General features: G+C 47.3%; 4 protein-coding genes across 4 annotated transcripts; 2 read left to right on the top strand and 2 right to left on the bottom strand.

Moving 5' to 3' along the window:
- Positions 1-9861: 9861 nt before the first annotated feature.
- On the bottom strand, positions 9862-11130 carry CLAFUR5_05197 (Endochitinase 1; the record flags this gene model as incomplete). Its single annotated transcript, XM_047904345.1, has 2 exons — positions 9862-10107; positions 10156-11130. The coding sequence occupies 2 exons, from the start codon at positions 11128-11130 to the stop codon at positions 9862-9864; spliced, it is 1221 nt and encodes a 406-aa protein (XP_047761300.1).
- A 170-nt stretch (positions 11131-11300) lies between these two features.
- On the top strand, positions 11301-12416 carry CLAFUR5_05196 (uncharacterized protein; the record flags this gene model as incomplete). The annotated part of the gene is made up of 3 exons (XM_047904344.1): positions 11301-11619; positions 11670-11802; positions 11978-12416. The coding sequence occupies 3 exons, from the start codon at positions 11301-11303 to the stop codon at positions 12414-12416; spliced, it is 891 nt and encodes a 296-aa protein (XP_047761301.1).
- A 3546-nt stretch (positions 12417-15962) lies between these two features.
- On the bottom strand, positions 15963-16425 carry CLAFUR5_05195 (uncharacterized protein; the record flags this gene model as incomplete). Its single annotated transcript, XM_047904343.1, has 2 exons — positions 15963-16190; positions 16318-16425. The coding sequence occupies 2 exons, from the start codon at positions 16423-16425 to the stop codon at positions 15963-15965; spliced, it is 336 nt and encodes a 111-aa protein (XP_047761302.1).
- A 1353-nt stretch (positions 16426-17778) lies between these two features.
- CLAFUR5_14662 (Ecp12) lies at positions 17779-18294 on the top strand (the record flags this gene model as incomplete). The annotated part of the gene is made up of 3 exons (XM_047913810.1): positions 17779-17819; positions 17875-18076; positions 18136-18294. The coding sequence occupies 3 exons, from the start codon at positions 17779-17781 to the stop codon at positions 18292-18294; spliced, it is 402 nt and encodes a 133-aa protein (XP_047761157.1).
- Positions 18295-24008: the final 5714 nt, after the last annotated feature.

The raw sequence follows: 24008 nt of genomic DNA, 5'->3' as shown, positions 1-24008 counted from the left end.
CTATAGAGTTGAATAAGAAGTATATATCTATCTAAGTAACCTAAGTGTCGAACTTGTCTCGATCGCTATAGTAGAATTCTAGCTTACTAACCTTAAGGGTATCGTTGCCTATATAAGTAGCCAAGGCATTAATAGCATTGTTTACGGTCTAAGGTCGTCGGGCTCTACTTGCTTCACTAGGGGCGGGTGTTCCCCGGTCACTCTGTCGATCTCCTATCGTTAAGGGCGTTTAAAGCTATTAGGTTTAGTATAACCTGATAATATCACAAGATTAGAAGACTAAGCTCAATCGGGTTTTGACTCGTAGCCAATAGAAGGTAAGGGAAAGTAATAAAGCAGTAGCTATCTTATCTTATAGTGACTAAGTAGTAGTAAGGTAGAGGCTAGTTTATAGTGTATTCTAAACAGTAATATTAAAGAGTGAGTTAAACGCCTCGAAGCTATAAGGGATTCTTAGCGTTCCTAAATATAAAGGAGACTCGCTCCTTAGTACCTCGAATTACTAAGTCACTAGTAAGCGAGTGACCTCGAATTACTAAGTTACTAGTAAGCGAGTAATCTCGTATAGCGTACGTGATCCCGCCGGCTAACGGCCGTATATATCGTCGTGGCTCTATCCAAACCGTAATAGTAACCTTAGGATAGCTTACGCGTAGGTATATATACTTGCCGGTCCGCGGGCCGTGAAATATATATAACGTGCTTTACTACCGAGCGGGCTATACTACCGAGCGGGCCACTTTTACTAAGAACTGTACTACGTCTATAGATATAGCTATATAACTACTATTATAGCGTATATTGTCTTCAGACGAGGCCAAACTGACCTTAGCTATCTAGGCTACGAAACGCGACGCGATAATCACGAATCGACTTGCTATAAAGGTATACGACGCGTCTCGAACTACACTAGGGTATCGATTGAATAGACGACCTCCTCGGGGTGACTACGAGCCTAATTCGAAGAAGCTTATAGAGCTAGAAGAGAGGGTGATACTTGAGTATATACTCGAGCTAGATCTTAGAGGTTTCCCGCTATTAAAGGCTAGTATACGAGTAATAGCCGATTCATTACTATAAGAGAAGGGTCTTAAGCCCGCTAGTCTCAATTAGACAGACAGGTTCATTAGGCGGCATCGTGAGCTAAAGGTTCGTATAACACGTAGATACGATCGTTAGCGAGCCCTAATAGAAGATCTAGACGTTATCGAGAAGTAGTTCTTACTTATACGTAATATAAAGGAGAAGTATAGCATCCTTGACTAGGACACCTACAACTTCGACGAGACAGGGTTCATAATAGGTGTCATTACGTCTTAGAGCGTCGTTACGGGTTCAGAAAGGCGTAGTAGAAAGAGGAAGGTCGTTTAATAGGGCAATAGAGAGGGAGTAGAGAGATAGCGTATTAGATAGCTCTTATACGAAGCGAGATTAGTAAGCTACGCAAGTCTGACGAGGCCCTTATATAGATAGATAGATATTTCATTAAGCTGTTGTAGTGCCCTTTGGCCTATACAGCTATACTATCTTGTTTTCGTATATATAGAGGGGAAACCGTATTAGTGAAAACCCCTCCTCCTTCCCGCCTGTCCTTTCCTCCTAGTTGTTGTCTTAATTTTCCCTTGTTAGGGGTACGCTAGTGTTATAGGCCTGCCCTAATGACTACCCTATCTGCCACCCCCTAGCTTCCGCCTCTTGTCTATCCACTCCTCCGTCTCGCTAGCGAGGCTAAACTGCTAGAGGTATCCCTACTATAGTATCTACCGAGAGATTCGGCGAATGTTGCCTTTGTCCCTAATGATTGACTTGTAGTCTCTCCTTCCCGCTTAGTGCCTCCAATTTCCCCTACCTCTCGCCCACTACGGGCATCGTAGTAGTATATGTTCTAGGTTTTGCGATAGGTAGCTACACTAGCAGGCTGGGCTATAGATGTCTAGTACGCGTCTTCTAAACAGGTAGGCCCTTAACCTAATGTGTTCGGACCTGATTTGGATCGCTATGCTTGCCTCGGCCCTTGTCAGGTCCCTATATAGCTAGTAATTGTGTCTCTAGAAGGCTCGGAGCGCTATCGGGCCTATTGTCTTAGGGGGCTTCCTTTTCCAGTCCTGCTCCTATAGGTAGCTCGCTATCTGTTCCGCTAGGCTTTAGGTCTTAGCCTTGCTCCCGCCGGCCTAGCGAGTCCTACGATCCTCCTCTTTTCGTGCTAGCCATTCGGTGCTTGTCTATATAGCCGTAAAGGTAGTAAGGTCATCCTCTTTTTGGCTTGTCCTATGTCCGGCCCCTCTCCGGTAATGGCTTTCTATCTTATTCTTTGCCTCCTAGATCGTAGTTTGTACTAGGTAACCTGTCGTCCTTACCGCGTATTGAATTCTTATTCCCCGGATGTACTGGCCGATTAGTGGTGTTCCTGTCTCCATTTCTACCGTGCTTATTGACGTTGTCTTATATGCGCCTAGTACCCTACGTAGGTTGCCTACCTGTGTCCTGTTTAGGGGTTGCTCTATCCGTTTCGGGATCGGCTTGCCTACGCCTCCTATTCCCCAAATCTGTGCCCCGTATAGCATAGCTAGTCTGACGATCGCCTTATATATCACTCTTGCCTTATCGAATGTTGCTCCCTATATAGATACCGTAAGTCTCTTTATCGAGGCTTCGTTAACTTATGCTCGACTCTAGGCTTTCTTAACCTATACATTCCAGCTTAGCTTCGGGTCGAGCTAGATCCCTAGTACTCGTAGCTCCGCTAATGGCTTTGTCTCGTAGCCTTGGATTCTTACCGCCGCCTTTATGTTATAGTATGTTCTCGCTTTACTAAAGTGTATAAGTTAGTACTTTTCAGGGGCGAACCGGGCACTATGCTTCTTTGCCCACTCCTCGCATTTCTTGTGCCTATCTTCGAGGAGGCGACAGTTCTCTTCTGTCGAGTCTGACTAGGCTAGGATGTTTGTGTCGTCTATAGACCCCGATACTAAGGTTTGCGGAGAGGTGAGTAGGGGGATTAGATCAGACATAAATATCAGAAACAGGATAGGGGAGAGAGTAGATCCCTAAGGTATTCTAGCCCCTGCCTTTACCGGGTCGGACGTGTACCTCCCTAGGACTAGGTATGTCGTCCGTTCCTAGAGAAAGGAGTAGACGAACGTCGTTACCTACTAGGGGATGCCTTTCTGCTATAGGATATGTATTAGCCTTTGGTGTGAGACGTTGTCGAAGGCTCCTACGATGTCGAGGGATAGTAAGGACGCCGCTCAGTTCCTGCCGTAGTACTAGAGGGTCTGAATTTGCTCCTTAATTAGCTCCATTGCTGTTAGTGTCGATCGCTAGCTTCTTCCCCCCATCTGTGTTACTAGGAGTACGTAGTTGTCCTCGGCTAGCTACGTAAGTCTCTAGGCTACTATCTTTTCTAGGACCTTCCCTATCGTGTTTAGAAGTACGATTGGTCTATACGACTTAGGCTGAGTATAGTCCTCCTTCTGTAGCTTACGTAGCACTACTGTCATAGACTCTCTATACGGCTTCGGGTAATACCCTAGCCGTAGGCACGCGGTAAACAGGTTTGCTAGGCTCGGCGCGATCTCTTCTCTATACTCTTTTAGCAGTATGTTTGGTATCCTGTCTAGGCCTAGGGCTTTCCGTCCTTTTAGCTTACTTATAACTCCTATTACTATATTAGAGCTAACCGCCCAATCTATGTCTAGGGGTTCCGGGTATATGCTCGGGTCGATATCCGTAAGGTCTGCCTCTACTTACGTCGAAAAGAAATGGTCGGCTAATGCTTTTGCGTTGCCCCGGGGCGTAGCCTAGGCAATCCCTTTGCGGTCTACGATTAGGGGGAAGTGAGGGGTTTGCTGCTCTTTAGGTAGTCGTGCCTATTTAGCAAGTCTCTATATCTGTTCCGGGTTTTCTATAACGAGCCCGATCGTCGCTCTCTAGTCCTATAGCTTGTCGCGTCTTATCTATGCCTTCTTCTCTTGTGTCGCGCGACAGTATTGCTCCTACGTCTCTTAGGTATACTCCTTCGTTCACTGTCGCCTTGCCCTTCTAGCCTCCCTTACCTTCGTAGAGCATTTAGGGGTCTAGAAGGCCTTCTACTGCGTTAAGGGCCGGAGTAACGGCGTATATTATTCCGCTACTTACTATATGACCGAGGTAATCTGTTCCGCTACTTGATCTAGCTAAGCTGTCGTCTCGAGTTCTCTATACTATAGTAGGTTCGCTATTAGGAAGCCTCTTATGTCGTCCTAGCATGCCTTCTTCTAGTTACGGCGTAGTTCGCTTATAGGCTCCTCTATCGCCTTCACCCCTAGCGTCGTTTGGATAGGGATATGGTCTGAGGAGGCTTCTAGCGCGTAGTTCGGTCGGCATTAGACTAGTCTCTCTTCAAGTTCTCGTAATAGAGAGCATAGGTCGATCGTGCTTACACTTGTACGGGCCTTCTACGTCTCTGTTCCCTTTAGTATTACTAAGGCCACTCCGTAGCGTACGGTTATATCCAGTAGCTCTTCCCCTAGAAACGCGTACGGGGGAGTGAATTCGAGTCCCTACCGTAGGTAGTGGAGGTTGAAGTCGCCGAGGAGTACTTGCTTTATGTCTTAGCTTAGGGTCCGCTCTAGGTAGGCGAGGGTTCCTAGTTCCCTACTCGTCCGACCCCGCGGTAGCGGGTTATAAACGTTATGGATCTGGATAGGGCCTTATGTCGTGTCGATCTGGATTGATGTTATGTCTCCTAGGTTGCCCTGCTACGGTAGTATAACCTTCTACGACTCAAGGTCTATAGTCTTGCTTACGTATATACATGTCCTCGGGATGACGCCTCGTTAGCCCGCGATTACGGTATAGTATCTCCGGGCATTACAAGTAGCTAGGAGTCCTTCGTAGGGGTTGACCTATAGTTCCTATACCGCGATAACGTAGTGCCGTAGCGGGTCTAGCTCTTATAGAAAGTGGCGCTGGACCTTGTCCCTACTTTTGTTTACGTTGTACTGTACGATAGTAATGTCGTCGTATAGTATCATTCGTTATCCGTAAGGTCCATTTCCGTGCTAACCTACTGTGTCTCCTAAGCCTATATCTCGCTGTCCGGCTGGCCCTAGGGCCGCTAGGGCGCCCTAAAGATTCGCATTTGGCCTAGTTCGTTAGCGGCCCGGTTAAGGTGTCGAGGCCTACCGGGAGGTAGATACGTTTGCGGTTAGGTTCCCTTGTTCGTCTCTTCTGCCCTCTTCCTTTTGCTCGGCTCGAAGCCCTTGTATACGGTAGGTCCCTCCTACTACCGTTAGGGGTACCTAGCTAGTATAGAAATCCTTGCTTGTCTCGCTCGTTCTTGTGCTGCTATTCTAGTTAGGCATTAGCTTAAATACGCTAGGTGCCTTCTGCCGTAGCATGCACACCTGCTCTCCTTTTTTAGGCATTCCCTTCCCTAGTGTAGGCCTGCGTAGTGAGGACACCTTAGGGTCTTCTCCCCGTATTTTAGGGCTATGTGACCGTACTGTTAGCATTGGAAGCATTATAGTACCCTATAGCTGCTCTGATGGATCTCCGTGTCCATTCTCTCGTAGTTCTAGAATAGCCCATTGTCTAGTATCTAGTTAGCTTGTTCCGCTGTCTCTACCCAGATGATAAGCGATAAGTGTGTCTTTTCTCGGTCTACTGTCTTATGCAGCTATGCCGCCTTCGTTAGTCGTACTCCTAGGGAGGTGTTCTAGTTCTGTACTTAGAGGTAGGGAAGGTCTTCGACCTTGAATGTCCTAGGGACCCCGTGGGCGATGACGGTATACTGTTAGTGGGAGACTCGTGCCGACTTCGCGACTTTAGTAGTCCACTCCTTATAGGTCTCTAGCTTTCGTCTATTAGACTCTTGTACGGTAAAGAGTCTCACTACGCCTATTGCCTCTACCCTCGCTCTAACTACCTCCTTTTGGCCGATTCTGTCGACAATCTCCTTGCTTGTTAGGGCTGCGATTTCTTGTTTTTCCGCCGGATCAGTAATGTATAGGCGTACCGCCTTGCTTGCCTTCGGAGGGGGTTGATTCCTGCCTGCTACTACTGTTGCCTATATAGTTGGTCTCTAGGCTACCTTCTGTGTTGCTTGTTGGATTGTTTTCGGGATTTGGTGTGATAGCGCTTTTAGCGCTCCTAGTAGCTGTGCTATAGTGTTCTTATATATCCGGGCTAGGTGTTCGCCATCCCCTAGCAAGTCTTCCGCCTCCGTATATAGGGTCGTCTACGCTGTGTTGTTTGTCGTTAGCCTCTGCTTTCTATGTAGTGGGCCTTGGCTTGTGTCCTGGGTTTTTCCTTGGTCTGTTCCCCGGTTTGACTCTTGGTGCAGAGTGTTCGCAAGGCTGTGGCTCTCGTTGGTTGCCATCCTTCGCTGCTGTTCGGGGTCGCGCTTCCTGATTAGGCAGTTGTCCTCCGCAACTCCGCAACTCCAGGGTCTGCCTTCAGGGGAACGGAACCTTAGTTTTGGGGTTCTTTGTACCACGATTGCGCCGCCGCCAGCGCAGACGGGTCGCTGCTACTTGAGTGGATTGCTCGCCTTGATAAGGGCTGTCAAATGAATGGTCCTCGACCGCTATAGGTATCACCTTCACTCAAGAAACCTATCTAGATACTTCCTCGAGGCCCTTATATAGCGGAAAGTACGAAAGCGCAAGTATATTTAGTCTAGAGGGTCTCTAACCTTCGATAAGGCGTCGTAATTGATACCTCTAGAGGATACTAGGAGGCAGGAAGTGAGTAGAGAGTCGCTAGTTAGTATTCGGCTAGTACTAAGGCTACGACGCTATAAGCGATATAGCGAGTCGGGGTATAACGTACGCACCTATCAAGTAGACTCGCTAGATAGCGAAGAATCTGAAGAGGAATTGTCCTCCTAGTAACGATTCTGTAGGATGTCGTCGTATTAAGATACCGTCGTAATCAAAGTAGAAGTAGTATAGTTCTTAGTAAAAGTGGCCCGCTCGGTAGTATAGCCCGCTTGGTAGTGAAGCACGTTATATATTCCTAGCTCGGACTTCTACTTAGTAAGGGCGCCGCCTATCTATCGTAGTATATAGCTAACTATCTTTGATACTCGTCCTATCTATTTAGACCTAACTACCTCTTCTATATCGAATATTCTTTCGCCCTAATCGTCGACCTCGGGTAGTAGTTCGGTATCGGATTAGTTAGGGAGCTGTTTCGAGTTCGCGGGCCGTAGAAGGTTAGAGTAGAAGATATTATAAATCTTTACCGAGTCTAGGAGGGTAAGTATAACAGTAGCCTTGGCATAAGGCTGTCTGCCTTAACATCTGTAACAAGCAGATCAAAAAGGCTAATATAAAGGCCAATAGGGAAGAAAGTCTACACACAATAGACAAAGGGATACTAGAATAGATCTAAACCTATCGCGTACGGATTGTGATTTAGCGAATCAAGAGGACTAAGCGCATAGACCTATCGGACGAAGCTTTCGCGATAATATATAGGATGATGCATATCTTGCAGGCCGCCAGAGATAACGACTTGAGTTAGGAAGTGTTGACTCCACAGCTGTTACACGACGAAGTTCCGGCTATTATCAACGATGCAAAGGGAAAACTTGATGCTACCGAGCTCCCAATCCTGTCATAGCTGCAGAAAAGGATCTAGGATCAAGCTACGCTTATTTACGATAGACCGGCGGCAGACCTAGATGAAACTGATCTAAGTATCCGTATAAGCGCGAACTTACCTAGTAGGCCCCTACTAGGCACGACTCTACAAAGACGAAGTTCCTAACGAGGTCTTGGCCCTAGTAAATCGAACGGTGTGTTAATTAGAGGCCCTACGCTCGACGTCGTGCTCTATAGAAGCCGTGAACGCCAAATCGGTGCGCTAAGGTACTGCGGGAGGAAGGGAAAGGATAAGGGTAGGAACAAGATCGAGATTCCCGGATAGCAGGTACTAATCCAAGTGAGCAAAGACGACGCACCTATTAAGATATGGCATATCGTAGCCGCAAGCAAGCTTAGAAAGGATGTGGTTAGCTGCTACTAGATGACTCCGGGAGCGATGTTCGTCGAGAAGAGCCGTACTAAAGACTCTAAACTTAGCGAGGCAGCGCTCTTAGACTTCAACCTACTCGGAGTTGGCTACATCGATCGGCAGAACGAGATAAATTCCCCTATACATCTTATCTACGGATCTAAGGACAGCAAGTCGAGTGCTTTATTCTTTACTAAGGCCCAACTTTCAAAGCAATATAGCAAGACGTATATAAACGAGCTGCTAACGAGCGCTATCTTCCAATTAGGTTGTACTCCGCCTCTAGTGCCACGTCTGAAAGAAGTGGATGACTACGAATCACCGATCTACGAGTACCAAAGTCAGGAAGGCGAGAGAGGTCCCATTGGCCGTGACGGCATCACAAGTAGTATCGGCCGTGGATACCGGATAACCACAATAGACTCCTATGACGATCTGCCAGGCTTAGACGAGCACCTCGAGAGAATCAAAAGCGGATCAACGCTATTAAAGGAGCTCGACGTAATGACTTGACTGTTTCTATTGACACGGAGAGTACTAAGATAGCAAGTCGCAAGGTAGTACGTATCTATGATTCACGTTCAACACGGTCTTTGCATCTTGTGTTGCTAAGAGCTTACAGTCGAAGCTCGATCATACGTACACAAGGGCTGTGCACCTGTCCTAGAGCACACTTCAATTCACTGTACAACCTGTTCACGTCCTGCTTACGATCCGGTCTAGCCCTTATTTGTCTCCGCTTGTGTCCCACGGCACTAATATGTCACAGCGTAACTCCAAGAACAAAGTCAAAGTTGAGCATTTTTTCCGCTTTAGCTGACTAGTAGGTAGTATACAGAGACGATTCAATTATGCAAGAGGTCTTTCTTCTTGCTCAAGCTCTAATCTTGCCGTGGCTCGATGCTCCCCCTAAAGTGACAATATTGTCACGTATGGCTATAGTGTGTTAGATACGTCTTTCTGATACTTAGTATCTTTGCGTGTAAATGGCCTTGCACAAAGTGGGTATGTGACAGGCTTGGCTGTTTAGTAGCACTAGGCGCCTTTAGTACTATTAATTTTGGGTGGTAGTTGTACTAACACTCTTTCTGTGTCGCAAAAGATCCGCCTTTCGGACGAAGATCTTGTTGCAGCCATTCACATGACAGGTGTAAGGTCTCAGTCTGTCTGGGTCGTGTGTCTGTATGTGCTGACGAAGATTTCGCTTTCTTCGGATGTATTTTTCTACACTGCGGGCAATGAACCCCTCGACCTACAATCTCCTGAAGTCTGTCGATAGTATGTCCAGTGTAGCCGGTCGAAAGCCGACTATCATTAGTGTGCTCCATAGTAGGCCAGCTCAATCTTCACCCGACGAACGTGAGGCACACCTAAACAATACCACTACCACCCGAGGTGACAGATATAAGGACGATGCTAGACAATCTGTGCTTCATAATTGCTACCGATGGCTCGCACGACATTATCTTAGGCCGGAAACCTGGGACCGCAGTTTCATTCGTGGCAGCCAGGATAGGGCTGAACTACCGGAAACCCGTTTGGGGTACATTGCAACCAGATATATCGTTCGTGAACGTCTAAGCAGCACTGTAGTGTTGCCCTTTACACCCCTCTGTATGATTGAGACAAGTAGCGGGCAAGGAAACCGTAGAACCGTCCTACGCCTCCACGCTACAAGTGCTCTTCTTTCTCGCGGTATACTGTTCTCAGTGATCCGAATATAGCATGGCGAGCGTGTGTGCTCAGTTGTATGCTCCGCTACGTAGTGAGTCCACTAGACGGAGACTGAGGTTACTTGTAATCCAATCTAAGCTATGTGTACTGCGAACCCACCTAGCCGAAGATCTCTCATGGACAGATTCATTCTGAGCCGAAGGCCTTGAGGGTCGCATCTACTAAACTCAGCCCGCCGTCGCTCTCTTCATCACCACTGATCTCCCACCACATTGCCCCACCAAGACCTTGATCTACAATGTATTGCCCCTTCAATTCGGCCACATCCTGGTTGTCATAAGAGACCAGGGTATGGGTAATGTTATCGTAGCTCCATGATGCGATTACCTCCTTATCCATCTGAGTGGTATTCGCTAGTTTCGCGGCTAGGGCCTAATACCTGGAATCAGCGTGGTCTCGATAACATATAGGCATGCTTACCTTGTAGTCCCAAACGCCGGTAGGGCCCTTGTCTGCTGGATCTGGCCACGATCCCAACGACGCGGTCGAGAACGGTTGCCCCAAGCCATCTGTTCCAACGAAGTCATGGCCGTAGAGCGGCATGCCCAATATGATCTTGTTCGAAGGAACACCCGATTTCATGTAAGCCTCTAAGCCTTCGTGAGTATTGAATGGTGTAGCTAGTGGGTTACTGGTGGAAGGATACACGTTTGCTGAGTGGGCAGTGGTCTTGTTGAAAGATCCTGAATAGTCGTAGCCCATTAGCAGCCAATAATCCAGAACCCCATCCATCTCTTTGATCTTCAGGTGACTATAGCGTTCTGCATTGGGTGAAATAGCTACCGTCATTAGAGGCGTACTGATACTAGAGGCATCAAGACTCGTTCTTGTCACCCTCAAAAGCTCGAGGAAGTTCTCTCCCGCGATATCGTCTTGCGGATACTCCCAGTCAATGTCGATGCCATCGAACTGGTGCTGTTCGGCGAGCGCGACTGCACTTTCGGCAGACTTTTCTCTTCTAGCAGAAGTACTAGCTACCCCGAATCGTCCAGCTTGGAAGTACCCCCAACCACCAATGCTAAGCAGTGTCTTCAGCTTAGAATTACCCTTTTTCAGCTCTTGTGAAGCCGCTATGCAGCCGCCGGTCCCATCGCTCTTGCCGCAAGACTTCTCCAAGTCTGCGTAAGGATCACTCAGGGAGACAGTACCATCCGTGTCTTTCTTTGCAAAGCCATAGAGGATGTGCGTGAATCTCTCAGGATTTCCTATGTTTTCTGGGAGAAAATTCCGACCATATACAGCCCAGTTGAGATAGTAGACCATAGAGAGCAGGCCATCCGCTTTCGGAGCATTAGGTCGTGCTGTATGCAGTGATCCCGTGCTACTGCAGGTCACGCATGTTTTCAAAAGAGTAGCAGTGGTCTTTTGGTCCGACGTGACACCTGAGTAGGTCATAGCGTTGCCGAGGGCAGAGAGTGCCGTTCGCTTGATGGAGGAAATAGAAACTGCCGTTGAGCTGGGATCAGCGTTGGAGACTGCTATCTTGCGAGATCTTGAAAGCTGACAATGCTTTGAAGCCGACGGAACCTCACAAGGACTTCTTCACATCTCTCGAAGAGGCTCGTATGACACTGATCCAAGAAGTACGTGGACACAATACCAGCCTTCCTACGGAGGACGTCCGTCCGATTCTCAATGCCCAAGGCCGTCACAAGCTTCTATCATTTGGTCGCGCTGAGGGCGAACCAGGCTCCGCTGTACGAGACCGTCAGCTCGAAGCCTTTTGGCAACGCAACATACCAGAACTGCACAAAATGGTCTCACACGATGACAGTCAGAAGGCTGAGTGGAAGGCTCAACTCAGCGACCTACCAGCCGGGCAGTACTTCTTGCTCGAGGTCTTGAGTACTATGCCTCCGCAAGACTTCCGCAGAATGTTCTCCAGTACATCCGTCCAGACCTTGCCGAAGATACTGACTGGATGATTGAATCAGAAGAGCGTTCAGAAGCCATCCTCAACTGCGCGTTGTGGTTCCACCGGCCAGCAAAGATCGACGGCGGACTGAAGAGATCGTGGTTCATTATCCAGACAACTTCTGCTCAGCTTACGACATGCAAGGTCGTCCTGTCGGTATCCACAGCTGCATTGGTCGTATCGTCTTGCGTTGGCAAAAGGACAAGGATGCCAAGGTCATGGTTTCCTTCAAGTGCCGCGAGGCAATTCCTGCTTTCGGAAAAGTGAACACCATTCGCTGCGTACAATTAACAGAGGATGGGCTTGATGTCGTTGATGCCGTGGCAGTGTCTTTCCTCGCCAGATCCGCCAGAGTGTCACTCAAGATGCGAGCGTTCTGAAGGACCGCATGGCTGCTGGAGAGGGTGGTCAAAACCTCGTCGATCTTTGGAAAGCTGTGCTCAAAGCTCATGACCAGGCCGTTCCAGCAGTCGTAGTACAGACTGCCGACGCCAACGCTAAGGACTGGAGTCATCTATCAGGCGTTGGTGTCGATCTACTCACCGGCTATGCTCGCTCAGAGAGTCCGAAGCAGAACCGCGCACCGCAGGAGAATGACATGATCTACTTGCTCGACGAGATCATCAAGCAGAGATTCCCGAATGGCGGTGTCTTTCGCAGCTCGGACCCTGCTAGATATCCAGACTCTACCGCAGACTTGCAGGCATTTTTCCAGTTCATCGAGACTCCTGAGTGGCGCAACCACCCCTGCACTCCAGAGTGGTGAAAGCGTCCTATCGGAGACCAAGCTACCACCGCACTCTTTGGCAAGAATCTCATGATTCTTTGGTCCTTTAGCTCGCAAAAGGTCCAGAGAACAATGAAATGAACATCGATATGGATTGATGTCTTCTTACGGTCGAGCTTATATGAGGGCTGAATAAGACCAGAGACAGACTGCACTGGAAGGTGCAATGTACTTCGAGCTAAGACTGGGCGTTCCCAAAGAATGCATGAACCCATCCATCAATGTCTTTGTTCACGCTTCCTCCACTGGCAACTGAGCTTGATATATACATTCTCTACTATCCCAGTGATGAGACTGCCCGACAGCAAAGACAAGGCTCACAAAGCACTCTGCTACCTGACAGGAAGTACTACATGATCAAGAAATGCTGCGATACGTAGCTGGTGTAATGCCATTGACTTAGTGCAGTATGGTATTCCTACAGGTCAAGATCCGGCCACTAGCATATAGAACTTCCGGACGTCATCCCATGAACATCTCTGGACATCATAGCCATAAAGAGTATTACTATCTCGACCAACGAAGACTATCTGGTAGGTTCCGGCCTGAGTGTAATAGTACTATGATACGAGCCATTGTTTTGGACCAGCCGGATAGCATCCGAACGAGCATCCTACCATACTACACCATACTTGAGACAGCAGGATCTGAGCATCACAACGGCACTGAGATCATGAAACTGCCTCGCTGGCTGAGCCGACTTACGTATTTGACAGATGTAGATCTGAAATACATGTACCGCGCCAGCGGGGCTGCACTGTATCACCCAAAGCTGACGAGTATGTAACCTGTGCTTCAAGGAGGGGAGGAGGGATAGACTTGCAACCGCCACATCATGCTTCAACCTCTGGTCGTTGTCTCTGCATCGTAGCGATCGGTCTGGACTGCCATCCAGGAGGAGGTGAGCGAAGTAGTCCCCTGGCAAGAAGTGACTGCTTCATGGTCGAATCGCTTCCATCTCAGGCTGAAGTGTCTCGATGAGCTCGTGCTGATTGGATACGTACAGACCGGGACTTTCCCTTTGGCTTTCAAGAAGTAGTGGATATATGCTAGCCACATCTAGTCTTCCTCAATTAGTGGCATCGTGCTGATCAGACCGCCGATCAGACATGGTACATTCATCGAAGTTAGGACCTTGATGGATCAGCTGCATCAGTATCACCTTTGCGAGGACGCTAGTTCCTTCTGCTGAGCTATGCAAAGGATTGCCATTATGCACGACTGCTGCTATACTCTTTGACAGTCATGCTTCGTGTAAGGCATTGCTTGATGTAACGGAACGACTCTCATCACTTGCTACGGCTTTCAGCGAAGATTATAGAGCTATAGAGTAAGTTCCTCTATCCTTCTTCTTCGACTCATATACTAGCTTCTCTTCTTTAATAGTAGTAAGTCCGCTACTATATATCTAACTACAGAGGCGCTAGCTAAGAACACAGTCTTAATAGTAGCCGATATAGCCCCGACTACGGCTAGTATAGCTACGACCTTGCTCTAATAGTTAGTATTAGCGTATAGTATAGCCTCGTTAGAGGTATAGTTTATAACGTGCTTCACTACCGAGCGGGCTACACTACCGAGCGGGCCACTTTTGCTAAGAACTGTACCACTTCTACTTTGATTACGACGGTATCTTAATACGACGACATCCTACAGAATCGTTACTAGGAGGACAATTTCTCTTCAGATTCTTCGCTATCTAGCAAGTCTACTTGATAGGTACGTACGTTATGCCCCGACTCGCTATATCGCTTATAGCGTCGTAGCCTTAGTACTAGCCGAACACTATCTAGCGACTCTCTACTCACTTCCTGCCTCCTAGTATCCTCTAGAGGTATCAATTACGACGCCTTATCGAAGGTTAGAGACCCTCTAGACTGAATATACCTGCGCTTTCGTGCTTTTTGCTATATAAGGGCCTCGTTAGACTTGCGTAGCTTACTAATCTCGCTTCGTATAAGAGCTATCTAATACGCTATCTCTCTACTCCCTTTTACAAGCTAATATACCCCTTCCTATAACGAGTTTAGCGATGAACCTGCCCGGGTACGCATTTTGTTCGTTACTAGTGTCGATTGAGAGTCGAATTCTTTTGCAGTTCGTAGTGTCCTCGACTCCTAAGGGGTAGAGTCCGGAGCTAGAGGGGTTAGCGTACGTAGCTTAATATCAAGCTTGTCTATTACTACCTATAGATTGAATAGAACCAAACCAGCGCCTCTAAAGCTCGATAGGATGCTCTCCTGTCTAAATATAGCGTTATAGGCTACCCGGAAGGCGCGTAGGAACTCTACTTTATCGATATAAGTAATACGCTAGCGTACTAAGCCCGAGAGCTAAGCACCGTATACCTTCTTTAAAGGCGAATAGCAACCTACATCTAATGGCTAGAGTAAGTACGAGGCGTGCGATAGTATATATAGGGCCAAGATCTTGTATTCCTTAGACAGATTCTAGAATACCTTCGAGTTATAGCTCTCGTAGCTATCGATAATAAGTAGTCTCTATACCCTAGTCGTACGAGCTATAGTATACTTCTAGAAATGCTCTAGCTACCGTATACCGAACTTATTATTAGTCTAGCCGTTCTCTATTAGCCCGATTGTCTAGTCTAGACCCAAGTTGCCGTCTTAGTACTAGGTACTAATGTGCTGTTTACCTATAAGGACAACGTAGGGTAGGAGCGCTGTTCCGTCTATATAGATAGTCTTAATTACTATTGCCTATTCTCTATTACCCTATTAAACGACCTTCCTCTTTCTACTACGCCTTTCTGAACCCGTAACGACGCTCTAAGACGTAATGACACCTATTATGAACCCTGTCTCGTCGAAGTTGTAGGTGTCCTAGTCAAGGATGCTATACTTCTCCTTTATATTACGTACAAGTAAGAACCACCTCTCGATAACGTCTAGATCTTCTACTAGGGCTCGCTGACGATCGTATCTACGTGTTATACGAACCTTTAGCTCACGATGCCGCCTAATGAACCTGTCTGTCCAATTAAGACTAGCGGGCTTGAGACCCTTCTCTTATAGCAATGAATCGGCCATTGCTCGTACACTAGCCTTTAATAGCGGGAAACCTCTAATATCCAGCTCGAGTATGTACTCAAGTATCACCCTCTCTTCTAGCTCTGTAAGCTTCTTCGAATTGGGCTCGTAGTCACCCCGAGGAGGTCGTCCATTCAATCGATACCCTAGTGTAGTTCGAGACGCGTCGTATACCTTTGTAGCAAGTCGATTCGTGATTGTCGCGTCGCGTTTCGTGGCCTGGACAGCTAAGGTCAGTTTGGCCTCGTTTGAAGACAATACACGCTGTAATAGTGGTTGCATAGCTGTATCTATAGAAGTGGTACAGTTCTTGGCAAAAGTGGCCCGCTCGGTGGTATGGCCCGCTCGGTAGTGAAGCACGTTAGCAGTTACTATGTTATTATAGGGGAGGTAACTGAGTAACGCTGCCCGGGGCTAACTTATTAGTTGCAATGATATAACTGCAAGCTCGATGCTAGCAGCATGTCCTACAGCTCTATATGGTGGGATGATGTAGCGCAGACTTCTTCGTGGCATACCAAGCATATAGGAGGGCTAGAGGGAGGCGGAAGAATTTGAGCCTCGGATAGATGGAGTTCAAGATCGAAGAGTAGTAGATATAGAAAGGGACTAGTATATAAGAGGCTCCTAAAATTGTGAGTTTGGGTATCGCTAGTACGTCTGTGGAGTGTGGAGACTCTGGAGGGGATCTCTGCTCAGGCGACTACTGTATGCATGTAAGCAAAGGGCCTGACTCGATAGGGCCTGTTAATTTCACAATCCTTAGAACAAGGTCGCGAGCATGGCTTGGTCTTTCCAAAGGGGATGGACCTGATCATTGCTATAGTTACACTATTGTTCCTCGATCTATTGGCATTCATGCCCAGAGACTCGCCGGGCGCTCTCCCTAAGCCCAACATTATGAGCTTAGGCTGTACGCTCAGCATCGGCTCCGGCATCTTGGCATCACTTACACGGGTACTCCTCTTGCCGGGTATCTTTGCTTATTACACTCTGCTTACCAACAGCCTGCAAGACACCCTAAAGTTGTCGGACCCCGAAGGTTCTTTCGGCTCTAAGCGGTAATACCTACAAAAGGGGCTGTCAACTGTAATAAGCACTCGACGAGCCGAGTGGCTCGCGCGATGCGTTTGTGCTATTTGTGGCGATGTGAAGGGCTCCCAGGCTCTCACTTGAATATACCAAGCACTGGGTGGCCTAGTTAAGAGGAAAGTATATTCATGCAGGTTAGTAACTATAATGGCGAGATGAGTGCAAAGTCGGAAGATTGAGCTCATCGACGCTGCCACAAGCTTCGCCGCACCCCAGCAATCGCCGCACCCCAGTGACTTTTTATCATCAACACCACCAATGTTGCTCATATCAACTTGATTCTTCTCCCAATGTGCTCGTAGCTATCTGTTTCCATATTCTGCATACTCATATCGCGTAAAAACACGTTGTGTTGCCGAGAGGTTGGTGTTGACGCTTCGGCATGGGATTTTGGTGAGAGCCCCACCAAAGCTTCATGCGCCCGTGTCGAGATTCACGCGTTTCTTGCTTTCTCACCACCTCACCACATACAACAACACACCATGGAGCCCACTATAGTGCCCACAGGCTCTCAAATTCTGTATTCGCGATGCTATTCTGAGCAATTTGAGCTACAGATCGTGTATTTTGAGCGTGTGTGGCAATTGATACAAGCCAGCAACACCATGTGTCGGAACGCGAGAATCCGAGCTGGGGTGCGGCGATTGCTGGGGTGCGGCGAAGCTTGTGGCATCGACGCTCGTCCTAGCAGGCGCTAGCAAACTGTATCTCTGTCGGTCAGTAGTTTTTTGTACCTGAAAATAGAAAGTCTTGCGACGAATAGCGTTACGTTCCTCCTATCATTCGGGTCCACTACAGTCGGCATGCGCTTGACATCTCGGCCTCGTACAATTTCGTAGTTTCCTTACAGACTGTACGGGCGACTATATGCGGTGTCTAATTAACACGATCTACACAGATGCACCCCATGCTATTAAGTGGGACTCTCATTTCCGGGACCGTCGGTACATCTAAATTGGCGTGTTGGGTAATCTATCTTCGAGCCTATATTAAAGATCCTTTCATCAAATCAAACAAGACTATGTACGGCGTGGGTATCGCTATATCACATTCCTAGGGCTAGTACTCCGAGAACGATTCCACAGAGGTAGGAAATAAGCAGTTATAAGACATATAGACCAATATAAATAGTGATAGCACAATGTCCTTTGGGCAACTGTGTCTACTCACAACTCAGCCTTTTTCTTCTAAGCCTAAAGATGCTCTATCTCGCTCTAACGATCGTAGCTTGTCTGCTCTAGTAAATATATAACCAAGGATATATATATCTAGTAGATGACGCTAATATCTTATAGTCCTACCCTCGCTAAGGATAGCACTAGCACGGGAAAAGGAGCTAGATGGACTCCAGGCAAAGATGATGCCTTGTGCTATTGCGTTAACAGCCCGCCCGACGTCTCCCAACCGGCCGTAAATGATAACCAGGCGACTACAAAGGTCTGCCTATCTTACCCGCACGCGCACTCCTTCACGTCTTTACGACATAAGGACGTTCTGGTAAGTAATAAGCACGTATTTTACCCAGATTCATACTAATTAGTGTGTTCCATAACAAGTGTATGGGCAACGAAGATTTTGCCGACTCTGGCCCCGCGTCTAAGGAATTTGCTGATAAGTGTATCGACGTTGGATCAGTTGGGGCTGTCTGTTGCCCGCAGAAGACACAAGGCTTGCCTGATGATGGGACGGAGTGTTTTGTTGCGTTCCCGTCGTGAAGACTGGTGTAGACTTATCTCCGTGCTTCCGCAATTCTGTCGATTCTTGGCACTGGGTTGTAATAGGTTGAGGTGTTCTACGTGACATCTTAGAGTCTATTCGTTTTACTCGTTGCAAGCCCCACGCCAAAGGCGTGTCGTCCGGCTCAACGCTATTTATAGCCTCAACGCAAATCAAGGTGTATTAGGCCTATTCGAAGGCTCGTATCTCACCTATAACATATAAATAAATAAATGCATTCATAATGCCTATCTAGCTCCTAAAAGGTCTACGAGGCCGGGGGCTATTAAGGAAGAGAGAGGGGAAACCCGTCGTACGGGGAAAAACCCTCTTTAGGTGTCAGTAAGTTCTCTCTATTGCTTATCGGTCAATCTGTCGTACTAGAAGCGGTGAGCACTAGGTAGTCAGCCGCCCCGGAGTACTAATCTGCCCGGTACCTAGGAACGAGTGTTAGTAGCTAGCCGACTATCGAGTAGACGACAGGTCGACTGTTAGTAGAGGCGGGACGCCTATCGAGTAGGAGACAGGTCGACCGTCGAGCGGAAAACGAGCTGGCCGTCGAGTAGACGACGAGTCGACCCTTCCGGGCTCCTATACTCGGGGTCGCTATAGGCTACGGTCTACCCGCCTACGTAGTCGTCGGTGCTACCGGAGTTCTACTACGTACATAGGCAGGGCGCCTTCGAAGGCTTCATAGAGCTCTTCCTCCTAGGCTGTCTCCCCTATTCTTACTACTATCTTACCCGCTATCTAGAACTGCTATAGTAGGCCGGTCCGTATTACTATTCGTGCCGCTACTCGTATTCTACGCGCTATGCCTATTATATATTAGAAGTCTATAGCCCTAGTCTCGAGGCGTATTACCTACCGGGCTTCTATAAAGCGTAGGCAGAATAGTACGACGTGTTTCGGCGTCTAGACACGTCTACATTCGTATAGGCTACTATCTACTCCCGGTACCTTTCGGCGATATAGATAGTCCTTAAATCTAATGTGTTCCGAGCGGAGTAGTATCGCGACTATTACCTATAGGCGGGTAAGGGCTCGGAAGAGCATTACTCTGTCTTAGCTAATAGGTCCTATCTTCGCCGCTACCTCGTCTTCTCGTCGGTATACTCGTCGCCGTAGTAGTTACCCGTTCGGGTGCCTTTCGCCTTTCTCCTAGCGCTCGTTCTAGATTCCCTATATATATCTACGGACCGCGTTCGCTATAGCCTTCCGTTCTTCGCGTCCCTATCCCGCTCCTATTACTAGTATACTACTAGCTAGGGCCTATACTCGGAACTTTACTATCGGGGTTTATTACGTATCTAGCTACCGCTAGGCCTATAATCCTATTCTCTTTTAAGGCGCTATAGATCGAAGGCGTGTCGTAATCGCCTAGTACGCCGCGCGGATATCGCTCCCTACCTTACTATTCGCCGTCTAGAGCGTATAGCCTATAGCGAGCTATTAGAGGTAGAGGTCTAGTAGCGCGATCTACGTATCCGCTTCTAGGACCTACGTTAGTATAGTACGGTATACCCCGGTTACCCTACGTAAACATTCGTTCTATACGTTTTGAATCTACTTTATCTAGCTAGTCGCGTAGGATAGATACTAGACTAGTGCCCTAAAGGTAATCGCCGGTCGGACGATAGAGCTATATAGCTAGCGTACCTTTACGAAGGCTACGCCCTATATAGAGGCCGCGAGCCGTATAACTAAGGCTTTGTTCTAGTCTCCCCGCTACTAGAGCTACTTTAGGTAGGCGTACTACCGGAGTTACGTATCTACTTAGAATCCTAGGACCCGGATAGATAGCTATAGAGTAATCTAGCTTACGCCGGTCCCGGCCTCGATCGTAGCTTAGAGGTTATACTTCTTCGGGGTCCTCGTAAGGTAGATTATCTAGTACTTCTTAGGTACGAAGACTACCCCGTATTACGCTACCTATTCGTTATATACCTCGAGCGCTACTTCGAGTTAGCAATAATTAGTCTCGGTTAAGTCGCTATATATTAGGATATTCGTATCGTCGACAAAGCCTATATAGGAGTTAGTACCGCCGGCGCTTCCCCTAAGTAGCGGGAGGATCGTAGAGGCGAAGAAAAGGAAGAGGATCGGAGAGAGCGATAAGCCCTAAGGGATCCCCGTTTCTATAGTATAGACGACTAACCACCCTAGTAAGTAAGGGCGCGCCTAGTGACCCTAGGATAGCTTACGCGTAGGTATATATACTTATCGGTCCGCGGGCCGTAAAATATAGATAGTAATTATTAAGATATAGTATCTTAAAGGGAGTTAATTATTAGGAAGTGATCTAGTAGCCTAAGGCATCTACGATAACTTAGCTTATAGGGAGATACCTTCTCTCCCCTTTAGCTTAGATAGACATCTAATATAATCAACATATTAGTTCCTAATATATTGCTATATACTCGTACTATTAGTTAGTTAAAGATTGATCTCTTACTCTACTCCGCTACTATCTACCCGTACCTATTTAATAGGTTATAAGCCCGGGTTTGTATAGGAATAAGAGCAACCTATATTAGTATAGGTTACTTATATCCCTTACTATCGTAGTAGAAAACATCTAGGAATTAGAAGTCTACCCCGTCTATCCTATTAAGGAGGTTAGTTCGATACTAAGTAATAGGTAACCTAGACAAGGACTCTATACGGCTTACTTAAAGCTAATACCTTAAAGATACTCTATAGGTAGAACTGTATCGAGATACTATTAGATTGATAGATAGATTTGTTATTCCCCTATTCTAGGACCCTATCCGGCCTATATAGGTATATATCTATAGTTATATAAAAAGGGAAACCCGAATAGGTGAAAACCCTTCCCGCCCCCGACTACTCCTTATCTAGATTAGCTTTCCCCCTAAACGTACGTAGTCTATATTACTACCCCGTTAGCCCCCGCTCCTAGCCGGTCTCGTCGCGCTACGTCGTACCCTCTCTTCCTATACTACTCCTACTAGGCGGTACTATTCTAGCTAGCCCTTCTCTAGTATCTAGTTCGTAATACGCCGTAGGTCCTTAGCGTTATTAAAAAGTGCCCTAATCGTCCGGTTCCTCGCCTTTACTATCTACTCCCCCCTTCCTAGCGACTACCTCGGATAGACGAGGAGTACGTACCGTACGTTCTAGGAGCGATAGCCGTAGGGGTAGCTAGTATTTATGTATCCTAGAACCTTCCTCTATAATAGGTACCCCTAGAGACCGATATATTCGCTTCGTAGTTAGGTTGCTATACTACTATATACCCTCGTAAGGCGGTAGTAGATAAGCTTTAGGGGGTACTTAACCGCGGATTTCGTAGCTAACTATTCCTTAGGTTGTCCCGCTAGCTAAGGGCGTCTACTATACCCTACACCCTAGTTATTCCACCTCTCTATCTATAGTTACTCTATAAACGACTTCTTACCTTCCTATCGTATTACTAGCTATTCGTCCCTTACCCGGTAGTTCGGCTCGTTTCCGGGTCGAATGCCCTTATACGCTAGTACTAATTCGCGGGCCCTTACGACCGTACTAGCGATAACCTTCTATACTAGGTACTATACCGACTTACCTAAGTAGGAGGTCCGTAGTCCCTAGATATATAGGTCGATCGGCGGTATAGCGGTCTCGTACTTAAGTATCCTTATTAGTATCGACTTATATACCCCGGTGACCTCCTTAGGCATTAGTTTTAGATCTTCGCTAGCGGCGCGACGAGTCCCTTCGATAGGTAGGCCCTCTCGCCTAAGGACTATACTTAGCTACTATAGGTAAGGACTAGCCGTATAATAGCCGTATATAGGAGTCGTAACTACCGGAAGTCCCCCCCCTATATAGACGTAGTAAGCCTCTATTATAATACTATATTCTGTTTAGCTTTCCGTAATATTACCTATACGTACTTTCTCTACCGTAGCGCCGGGTCTACCTATAGTCCGAGGATCCTAAGCTAATTTACCGGGTTAGTCGTATACCCCTATATCTAGATAGAAGCTTATATATTATAGAATCGTGGCCGGCGCGTAAAGTGTATTAGATTGTACTTTTCTAGGGCAAACCGAGCCCCGTGCCTCCTAGCCTAGTCCTCGTAGATCTTGTGCTTCTCTTCTAGTAGCCTATAGTTCTCCTTAGTCGAGGAAGACTACGCTAGGATATTCGTATCGTCTACGAAGCCGCTCGTAGCGGTGTTCTAGGATTCTAGGGCTAGGAGTAGCGTCGCTATAAAGAAGAGGAACAGAATAGGTACTAGCGTTAAGCCTTACGGGATTCTAGTATAGACTACTTAAAATAGGCTTCTATACTAGCCGACTAGGATCGACGTACTACGGTTTTAGAGGTAGGACCGTACGAAGTTAATAAGCTACTTAGGGAGTCCTTTCGACCTTAGAATATAGAGTAGCCGCGGGTATAACACGTAGTCAAAGGCTCCCGATATGTCTAGGCTAAGTAAGGAAGCCACCTTGTCCCTATTCTTATACTAGATAGCCTTTACCTAAGAGGTAATAAGTTCTATCGCGGATAGCGTCGATCGCTATAGGCGCGTACCTATCTAGGTATCCGGGAGTAGGGAGTATTCCTCTACCGCCTCGGAGAGTCTCGTTATAACTAGCTTCTTAAGCGCCTTCCTAAGAGTGTTAAGGAGCGCAATTAGGCGGTCCGACTTTACCTACGTATAGTCTTCCTTTTACGGCTTACGTAGGACTACTATCGTCGATTGTTTAAATGCTATCGGGTAGGATCCGGTCTATAGGTAGGCGTTAAAGATCGCTATAACTACTAGGGCTAGTTAATCTCTACACTTCTTTAGTAGCTCGTTTAGGATCCTATCCGGCCCCGGGGCTTTCTTTGCCGGTAACTTCCTAAGTATAGCGGTAACTTCTCCCTCGGACACCTCCTATCGGACCGCGATACTAGGGGCTAGGGGAGTAGAGCTGTTTATATCGCTTAGATTAGCCTCGACTAGGCGCGGGAAGAACTTACTAGCTAGTAGACGCGCCTTGGCCTCGGGGTCGCTAACCGGGCTACTAGGCGATTATAGCGCTAGGATAGAGAAGGAGGGGCCCTATATAGGGTCCTATCGGGCCTATTTCGCTAGCTTCTACATCCTCGCTAGCTTGCCGGCGATTTCTTCTACTATAGCCCTCTAGCCGACTACTTTCTCCCTCCGTATTATAGCTTTCTTCTATTAGTATACCTCCCTATATACGTTCTAGGCCTCCTCGCTATAGCTACTCGTCTATACCCGGCGGGCTATCCTTACTTCTCTTACTACCGTAGTATACTTCGGCGTCTAGTATAGTTTAGACTATATCGTTAGTTAGGTAAGCGGAACGTAAAGTAAGGTCGCTTTTCTTATCTCGTCTATTAACCCTTAGACTACCTCGTCTATCTCGTCTTTACTAATATATTACTACTACGCGATCTAGACTAGCCTCTCGGAGTTATCGAGGTACGCCTAGATATTAGCCTAGTAGGCCTTTCCCTAGTTTAGCTTAGGGGTTCTCGCTAGTATACGTTATATCTATATCGTAATAGAGGTCCTAACTAGTATATAGTCTAATGACGCCTCGAGTATATGTTCGATCCTATAGTAGGTTACTATATAGTAGTAGCTATCTACGATCTAGGAGAGGTCGATCGTACCTTAGAGTCCCCCTCTCTTCTAGGTGCCTAGGTCCTTCGGGGTATTAAGGGCAATTACGTTACTCGCTATTAA

Source organism: Fulvia fulva, chromosome 4 (assembly GCF_020509005.1).
Source record: "Fulvia fulva chromosome 4, complete sequence".
In the NCBI taxonomy this organism is placed as follows: Eukaryota; Fungi; Ascomycota; class Dothideomycetes; order Mycosphaerellales; family Mycosphaerellaceae; genus Fulvia; species Fulvia fulva.
Note: the sequence above shows the minus strand (reverse complement) of the source record. Positions and strands in the feature narration are given on the sequence as shown.